Source organism: Myripristis murdjan, chromosome 15 (genome assembly GCF_902150065.1).
Source record: "Myripristis murdjan chromosome 15, fMyrMur1.1, whole genome shotgun sequence".
Lineage (NCBI taxonomy): Eukaryota > Metazoa > Chordata > Actinopteri > Holocentriformes > Holocentridae > Myripristis > Myripristis murdjan.
This window is the reverse complement of record NC_043994.1, coordinates 33,215,103-33,224,880: the sequence shown is the minus strand read 5'-3', so window position 1 is coordinate 33,224,880 and position 9,778 is coordinate 33,215,103. Positions and strand designations below refer to the sequence as shown.

Sequence of the window (9,778 nt, the reverse complement as noted above, 5' to 3'; positions counted from 1 at the left end):
CGGTTGTGTGGCCTGGTTTGCAGTCGCCCCTCCCGACTGCAAACCGGTTCTCGCCCCTCTCCAGCCCCGTTGGTAACCCCGTGGGCCAGCGTGTCTCTCCCACTCCTGTTGTTTGTTTGTTTGTTTATTTGCACAATAAAAGCAACAAAAAAAGAAAAAAAACAAAAAAATAGTTAAAAACATGTGCAGGGTGAGACATGAAACCCGAAGGGCTTATTTAGGAGCCTCACCCCAAAAACTACATAATAACAATACTATGCTGTACAACAAAACTATATAGTAGTAACAGAATAATAATAACAGTACTGATATTACAAACGACATTTACATACACATACATACATATACCCAAATACATACATGTATACAAACATACACACATATACACATTACTCAACATCACATATCAATACACTATATCAATATACTACAAAATAGCATCAGTATTAACAATAATGAAAACTTTTATAAAATATGCAAAACCAAAACAAAACAGCTCAATTCAATCCAAGTTAAGATACATAGTATCAAATCAGTCATTTAATAAAAGATATTTAAGTCTACATTTCAGTTCTGAAATAGACGTACAATTTGTAATAATTGAAGGTTTTGAGTTCCAGATTGAAGGACCTCTAAACTTAATACTAAACTGACCTAATGTTGTTCGGGAAAAACTTTGGTAAATATGTTTTGCTTGTCTGGTAGAATATGAGTGAATGGTGGAATTTGCAACAAAAAAATCATTGAAAACAGCAGGAAAAGATGCAGCATTAACAGTACAATTAAACATAAAAATACATATCTGGTAAGTGTTTATGTCATAAATGGACAATATTTTAAGTTGTTTAAACAAGGGAGCAGTTGGTGCCAGATAACTCGTAGCAGTGGTGAGTCTAACAAACTTCTTTTGTAATAACAACAATTTGTGAAGAGATGTTGGATAGGTACTGGCCCAAACAAGATTGCAATATGATAAATAAGGGTAGATCAAACTATAATAAAGTGTTAATAGGCAAGATCTACTTATAAAAAATGAAACTCTACGGATAATGCCATAAGATTTAGTAATTTTCTTACAGACCAGATCAATATGGTTTTTCCATGAAAGGGCTTCATCAACTACAACACCTAAAAATTTAGTATGTGATACTTGTTTAATTTCATTATTATTAATATATAATTTAGCTTCTTCAATAGAATAGTTTTTATTTGTGTGCCTAAAGACCATATAATTGGTCTTTTTGATGTTTAATGAAAGCCTATTCATTAGAAACCATCTTGCAGTTTGGTCAAGTATACTATTTGCATTTTCAATAAGGAAACTGAACTTAGAGTGTGACAATACTATGTTTGTATCATCCGCAAATATGATAGGTAAAGCATTCTCAAACTGTAAAGCAAAATCATTAATAAAAATAAGAAACAAAAGAGGCCCAAGGATAGATCCTTGAGGAACACCATAAGATATCCTCATTTTTCTGGAATTCACACCCTCAATGCAAACATATTGCTGCCTATTATGAAGGTAATCTCTGAGCCAATCCAAGACAACATCACAAAAGCCATACCGATTAAGTTTGGCTAGTAAGATCTTATGATCTACTGAATCGAAGGCTTTGGATAAATCTAAGAAAATACCTATTGAAAACTTGTTCTCTTTCAATGCTTCATGAATTTTTTCTACAAACTGAACAAGGGCCATATAAGTTGAGTGCTTTTTTCGAAAGCCATACTGGTGCTTGTAAAGGATGTTATTTACATTGAGATGATTTAGGACTCTAACATACACCAACTTTTCTAAGATCTTGGAGAAGCAGGGGAGGATTGATATTGGCCGATAATTATTAAAGACTGCAGGGTCACCATCTTTAAAAAGTGGTAGGACTTTAGCTAGTTTCAACTCAGTTGGGACTATTCCTGTTTTCAGAGAGACCGCAAGTACATGAGTCAGTGGCATAATGATTGAAGAGGCTACCTCCTTCAGAAGCTTGGCCGTGATTTCATCATGACCAGCTACAGTGTTGTTTAGGTTATTGATGATCTCTAATACTTCAGAACATGTTGGAGGTGCAAAGCTACCAAGAGGAGAAGAAATGGGCTGAATATCTTCTATGGTGCATTCTTTAGTAGATGGAATTTCTTTAGCAAGAGAGTATCCCACACTGGAAAAGAAACTATTAAACCCGTTTGCTATTTCTAGAGAAGTAGAGAATAATTTATCTCCACTTGAAAATTGGGCTGGAAGTTTCACTGTTGTCTTATTCTTATTTAATAATTCTTTAATGACATTCCATGTGGCTTTTATGTCATTAGCTGATTCCTTAAATTTATCAGTGTAATATTTTTTCTTAGCTATGCGGAGAAGATGTGTATATTTATTTTTGTATTTTTTATAAACATCAGCGTTGTGTTGCGTTGGATTAGTCAGATATTTTTTATATAATCTATGTTTTTTTGTGGAAGATTTTAATAGCCCTGAGGAGAACCAGGGTTTCGAGTCACGTGCTCTCTTGGATTTTAAACTTACAAGTGGAAAGCAATAATCAAATATCTTTTTGTAATTCCAAACAAAGGCTTGGTATGCCAGGTTTGCATCATGGTCATGCATATACACATCATCCCAATTAGCTTCTTCAATCATCCCCTTGAAGCGATTAGTATTAACTTCATTGTACCTGTGAAAATTTACTGAGGTAGCATCCCTATGTTGTTTTGCTTTGAGTTGCTTCAGAGTAATATGAAAAATGGGAAAATGATCAGAAATGTCGCAAAGTAATATCCCAGATTTGGAAGCATACTCAAAGGAATTTGTGACTATATTATCAATCAGAGTGAATCAGAGTTGACAGAGGAGAGCAACGCACGCTAGTGATAGGAGACTCCATCACCCGCAATGTTAGACTAGCTTCACCAGCTGTGGTTCATTGCTTACCTGGGGCCAGAGTCTCCGACATAGAGGATAATCTTAGGGTGCTGGCAGCACCGAGGAAGAAACAGGGGACCCAGGCACACTACACCAGTAGCTATAAGAACATTGTTATTCATGTCGGCACCAATAATGCTAGGATGAAGCAGTCAGAGATCACAAAAGCTAGCTTAGTCAGGACACTTGAACTAGCTAGAAAGATGTGTCGGCATCGATTAGTTGTCTCTGGTCCCTTACCGGTGAGGGGTAATGATGAGATGTACAGTAGGTTAACCTCGTTGAACCGCTGGCTGGCCCGTCACTGTGCTGAGCACGGTTTTAGCTTTGTGGATAACTGGCCTTCCTTCTGGGGCCGCCCTCACCTGCTGAAAGCGGACGGCCTTCATCCTACTGGGGAAGCGCTTTGTCTAGAAGATAGATAGAGCTTTAGCTTCTGTTTGACACTAGGGACTTAATACTCGGCAGGTGGCAGGTGATTAGAGAGCCTGCTAGGTATAGAATTAGTGTGGGTGTGGAGTCATCTAGTGTAGTTAAGGTGATTGGTCAGGATATCTCTCATAGTATAGATAATCAGACTACTGGCTTGGCTTACGACATGGAGACGGTCTCCCTACCCCACTGGCCCGCTCACAGTCTCCTGGTTGGCCGGTATATGAATCTACAAACTACCCCTTCTACTGTTACTGTACTGTACTGGTAGGATCCTGTAATGAAGCACCTTATAGACTACAAAACCATACTCCTAAAGTTATTAAGCCTGTGCTTACTCATCGTCCTAAGCGTAAAGGTTTGGGACGGTCAGCTAATCACACTAGATGTTTGGTCCCTATTAATACCTCAGCCAGTGGTGGGTCTTCAGATCTGCTCACCACTGGTCGTGGCAGCAAGAACCTAAAATTTGGTTTTATAAATATTAGATCTCTGGCCACCAAAGCTTTACTCATAAATGATCTAATTCTTGATCATGGATTGGACATGATTGGTCTGTGTGAGACATGGTTGAAACCAAATGTTTTCCTGCCCCTAAATGAGGCTACTCCACCTAATTACTCCTATGCCCATGTAGCCTGGGCTCATAAACAAGGCGGTGGTGTTGCCTTAATTTACAAAGATATCTTTAATTTTACATCTAATCTGGAAAATAAATTTAAATTTTTTGAGGCTCTTGTCTTGAGTTCATCTTCCTCAGCCATGCATAGCCTTTCTCCATTTTTTCTCCATCCATGGTGGTGATCTATCGACCGCCTGGTCCTTGATGAGTTTGGTGAATTTTTGTCAGGCTTAGTTACCCATTCTGAACAGATCTTGGTTTTTGGAGATTTTAATATCTGTATAAATACGGCTGATGATCCACTGAGTAAAGCCTTTTCAAATCTTATTGATAAATTTGGATTTACTCAGTCTGTTCAAGAGGCAACTCATTGCAATGGTAATATCCTTGATCTGGTCTTGTCTAAAGGGATTGTTGTTTCTGGTCTTATCAGCCACCTCTGCTGTGTCAGATCATTTTCTTATTAAATTTGAGGCATCACTGGCCTGTCCTGTTAGTGGTGGTACAGATGTAATCACTAGTCGCCATATTGGTCCCTCTGCTGTTGCTGCGTTTAGCCAGCAGTTGCCTGGAGTTTTGGCTCCTCTCACTGTAGAGACAGGCTCTGTCGAAAATCTTACTAGTTCCCTCAATGTGGCCCTCTCCAGTCTCCTTGATACAGTTGCCCCGCTCTCTACCAGACCGAGGCGACTGAAGAGATCCACAACCTGGTTTACTGAAGAGATACAAGCTTTGAAGCAGGCCTGCAGGAGATTGGAACGACAATGGCGAAAATCAAAGTTAGTAGTTTTTTACCTATCCTGGCATGATAGTTTATTGAAATATAAGCGCGCCCTAGCTGTCGCTAAAGCAGCCTATTTCTCCCACTTAATCACCACTAATAAACATAATCCTAGAGTTCTCTTTGAGACAGTAGCAAAGCTCACAAAAAAACAGCCATCTGCTACTAGCTCATCATTTACAGCGGATGATTTTCTGGACTTTTTTGGTAACAAGGTTGAGGAAATCAGGCAAAAAATTAATTCTGAATCCGCTGCAGCTCCTGCGGACTCATTGGTAGTCGCTAGCTCACCAACAGTCCCTACTATCTCGGTTTTTGAGGCTGTCTCACTTGATACCTTATCTAAGCTTGTGATAGCCTCTAAACCGACAACCTGCTTTCTTGATCCGCTACCTGCCAAGCTTTATAAAGAATCCTGGCCTTTACTGGGCTCTACAATGCTAGATATTGTTAATTTATCTCTTAGTACTGGCATTGTACCCAGCAGCTTTAAGACAGCTGTGGTCAGACCGCTTTTAAAGAAACCACATCTTGATTCTAGTTCTTTAAATAGCTATGGCCCAGTTTCCAATCTCCCGTTCATGTCTAAAGTGCTCGAGAGAGTTGTCTTTCAACAACTCTCCACCCATTTGGCAGTGAATCAGCTGTATGAGCCTTTCCAATCAGCTTTCAGGACCTGTCACTCCACTGAGACAGCACTTACTAGAGTTGCCAACGATCTTCTGTTGGCTATTGATGCGGACTCTACCTCTGTGCTTTTATTACTGGACCTCAGTGCAGCCTTTGATACTGTTGATCACTCCATTCTATTAGAGAGACTAACTGAGAATTTTGGTGTCACTGGCCTGGCTCGTGCATGGCTTAACTCATACTTATCTGAAAGAACACAGTGTGTCATGTACAATAATACTAGATCCAAATTCTCCAATGTTAAATGTGGGGTACCTCAGGGCTCAGTCCTGGGTCCTCTTCTCTTTTCCCTGTACATTTCGCCACTTGGACAAATTATACGTAGCCATGGTATTAATGTTCATTGTTATGCTGATGATACTCAGCTGTATCTGCCCATAAAGGCTGATGATCCCACAGAGATCAATAGATTAGAGGTCTGTCTGGCTGCGGTAAATAATAGGATGTCACTAAATTTCCTGCTATTAAACTCAGATAAAACTGAGATGTTAGTAGTCGGCCCTCCCAGACATTGACACTGTTTTGAACAGTTAACAGTTCTACTTGACAACTGTGTGATTTCACAAAGTGTGGCAGCCAAAAATCTCGGTGTTACTTTTGATCCCTGCTTATCCTTTGACAGGCACATTAAGGATATCACCAAGACTGCCTATTATCACTTACGTAATATAGCACAAATTCGGTCTTCCCTGTCCATGGCTGACGCAGAGACCTTAATTCATGCATTTGTTTCAGCCGGACTTGATTACTGCAATGTTCTGTTTTCAGGTCTCCCACAGGCCAGCACCAAAAGTCTCCAGATGGTTCAAAATGCTGCAGCTAGGGTCTTAACTAGAGCAAGAAAATTTGATCATATTACTCCAATTCTGGCCTCCCTTCATTGGCTTCCTGTGCATATTAGATCTGACTTTAAGGTGCTTCTGTTAACCTACAAAATCTTAAATGGGTTTGCCCCATCTTATCTTTCACATCTCCTTAAACCCTACATTCCATCGCGGGCTCTCCACTCTCAAAATGCGGGGCTGCTTTGCTTACCTAGGGTTAAGAAGAAGTCAGCAGGTGGCCGGGCCTTTTCCTATCGAGCCCCGCTGCTGTGGAATAACCTCCCTGCTGACGTCAGGCAATCTGAATCTGTTGATTCTTTCAAATCTAGATTAAAAACTCATCTCTTCAGCCTAACTTATGGCTGACAGTTAGTGGTACGGTGGGCTGGTTCTCTGTCTCAATGAAGTAACCAAGCACTCACCTGCCGACGGGATTATGAGATTATTGCTCTCACGGAGCTAATTATCAATTAGTCTTCTGCAGATAATTAATGTTTCCCCTTGTCTCTGTGTGAGTGTGTGTGAATGGTTGATGTGTGTTTGTCCGAGTGCGTGCTCTTTCTATTTTAGATCCAGGTCTTCATGGTGTAGGTGGCTGTGTGGCCCAGGTCCCTGGCTGCTCCGGTGCATCCGGCTTCCCTTGGCATCCTCATCCCTCATCCACCACCGTTTTTTGTTTTTTTTTACCTTATTCCCTTTGCATTATACATATATATCTTTTGTTGTTTGTTTTCTGTGTTTACAACATCTATTGCACGTCTGTGCGTCCTGGGGAGGGATCCCTCCTCTGTTGCTCCCCTGAGGTTTCTTCCTATTTTTCTCCCTGTTAAAGGGTTTTTTTTAGGGAGTTGTTCCTCATCCAATGTGAGGGTCTAAGGACAGAGGAGGATGTATTTCCTGTAAAGCCCTTTGAGACACATTTGTAATTTGTGATTCTGGGCTATATAACTAAATAAAATTGAATTGAATTGAATTGACGTCCCAGGTACTGATGGGACACTGCAGGTTGTTCCGGGACGTCCCGGGACACGTGGAGTTTCTGTCTGCAGTGAAGAGACTCAAACACGTTTTCACTTTTTTATTTTGTTTTGTTGGTTTACATTATTTTACAACCTTTGATTTATACAAGAATTCACATATTAACAGTCAGACATGCTGAACCTGAACACAGGCTCTGTGTGTGTGTGTGTGTGTGTGTGTGTGTGTGTGAGAGTGTGTGTGTGAGTGTGTGTGTGTGTGTGAGTGTGTGAGTGTGTGTGTGTGTGAGTGATCAGGATGTTTCTCACATCAGTTTTAACACAAGGCCATACTAAAAAAAAAAGTCACACATTCAACTCATTTAAACAGGAAGTGACATCACACAGCTCCAAGCAAGCACGTTTACCTTAAAAAAAAAAAAAGGTGTGTGTGTGTATGTGTGTGTGTGCTAATATACTGACTGATGTAAAAATCAATATGGTTCATTCTGATATAATGCAGTCTGATTTAAAGTTCATTGATCAGTGTTCCAATGGCTGTGTGTGTGTGTGTGTGTGTGTGTGTGTCTACATGTTTCTGAGGCAAAAATAAAAACAGAAAATCTGAAAGTGGCGTCTCGTTGTGCTTCTCAACAACGAAAAAAAAAAACCAAACCCCACCTGGGACCCAACACACACACACACACACACACACACACACACACACACACCGTTGTTTATCTGTTGTTTATGTTTTGAAAGGAGAGTTAATAAAGATTTCAGATTCAAATGCAAAGAACGCAAAAACACTTGTCTCAAGGTGTGTGTGTGTGTGTGTGTGTGTGTGTGTGTGTGTGTGGCCTTGATGCTGTTTGGGTATTCTCCTCCCTGGTGGGTGGGGTCAACAGGTTGGAGGAAAAAAAACAAAACAAAACCCTAAACAAACAAACAAACAGAACAAAACAAAACAAAACAAAAAAAAAACAAATAAAAATCCCTGAAAGCCGCCGAGGGCGTCGCCCGGGGGAGGGTCTGGTAAAAAGGGGGTGGGGCCAGCAGTGGCAGCTTCTCGGCCGTCTCTGGGGGCGGAGCCTGCCTCACAGGTGCTGCCAGTCGATGCCCACCAGCGTCTGATTGGCTTCCTGGGCGTGGCCGATCTCCTCGGTGACGCCGTGCTGACGCCACAGACGCTGGATCTTCCTGTAGCGCTCAGGACAGAGGTGGAGGGGGTTCCCCCGCCTGACACACACACACACACACACACACACACACACACACACACACACACACACACAAAGTCATCAAAACCACAACAGAACAGGCCCATAAAGACACCTGTGCGTTTGTCTTTTAAAAATAAAAGTCCTTGGCCAAGACAATGAACACACACACACACACACAGACACACACACACACACACACACACACACACACACCACACACACACACACACACACACACACACACACACACACACACAAAAGAATCTACCAAATAGTATTCACAATGTTTGACCTCAAAGGAAAGAATATTTTCCATAAAATAAAGTTTGTTTGTTTGTTTTCCAAATGTGATATCACACATAAGATATGAATAATGTTTATCTCCTGATGTGAGAAGGGCAGGAACAATAAGCTCAACAACTTTTCAGTCACATATTATTTATAACTGATAATAATTATCTGCAGTCACATAATATGTATTGTGGATGCAGGTGTGTCACAGCCACCAGCAGCTGCTGCTTCTGCTGCCCCCTCCTGTCCAGACTCCGCTACTGCACTAACAGTTCACTAACCCTAACCCAGATCCATGACAGCTGATGAATAAATACAAACCTGTTAGCTGTGTGTGTGTGTGTGTGTGTGTGTGTGTGTGTGTGTGTGTGTGTGTGTGTGTGTGTGTGTGTGTGTGTGTGTGTGTGCTGACCTGAGGCCCTGGTCCGTCTCTCCGTAGTCGTCCAGGTAGGGGGGGGGATAGAAGCAGCCCTTAGTTTTTCCAGCCAGGAACAGAACCTGACTCTCTCTGACCCTGCACACACACACACACACACACACACACACACACACACACACACACACACACAGAGCTGCAGTGACCAGCGGACAGTGTGTTGGGGTGTGTGTGTGTGTGTGTGTGTGTGTGTGTGTGTGTGTGTGTGTGTGTGTTGGGTGTGTCAGCAGGTGAGTTACCTGAGGAAGATGCCGAGGCCGGCTCCACAGGTGAAGGTGTGTGTGTGTGTGTGTGTGTGTGTGTGTGTGTGTGTGTGTGTTGGGTGTGTCAGCAGGTGCGTTACCTGAGGAAGATGCCGAGGCCGGCCCCGCAGGTGAAGGTGTGTGTGTGTGTGTGTGTGTGTGTGTGTGTGTGTGTGTTGGGTGTGTCAGCAGGTGCGTTACCTGAGGAAGATGCCGAGGCCGGCTCCACAGGTGAAGGTGTGTGTGTGTGTGTGTGTGTGTGTGTGTGTGTGTGTGTGTGTGTGTGTTGGGTGTGTCAGCAGGTGCGTTACCTGAGGAAGATGCCGAGGCCGGCTCCACAGGTGAAGGTGTGTGTGTG

The 9,778-nt window shown here is 42.0% G+C and overlaps 1 protein-coding gene across 3 annotated transcripts in view; it reads right to left on the bottom strand.

Annotated features, from left to right (window-relative positions):
* Positions 1-7,335: 7,335 nt before the first annotated feature.
* The window catches only part of ubr2 (ubiquitin protein ligase E3 component n-recognin 2), a 46,260-nt gene continuing 43,817 nt past the window's right edge, over positions 7,336-9,778 (bottom strand). For all 3 annotated transcript variants that reach the window (XM_030070003.1, XM_030070002.1, XM_030070004.1), the window contains exons 46-47: positions 9,155-9,256; positions 7,336-8,467 (exon numbers count right to left, since the gene is read on the bottom strand). In XM_030070003.1, coding sequence (XP_029925863.1) covers positions 8,326-8,467; positions 9,155-9,256 — 244 coding nt within the window. In that variant the 3' untranslated portion in view covers positions 7,336-8,325. The remainder of the gene's footprint in view (positions 8,468-9,154; positions 9,257-9,778) is intronic.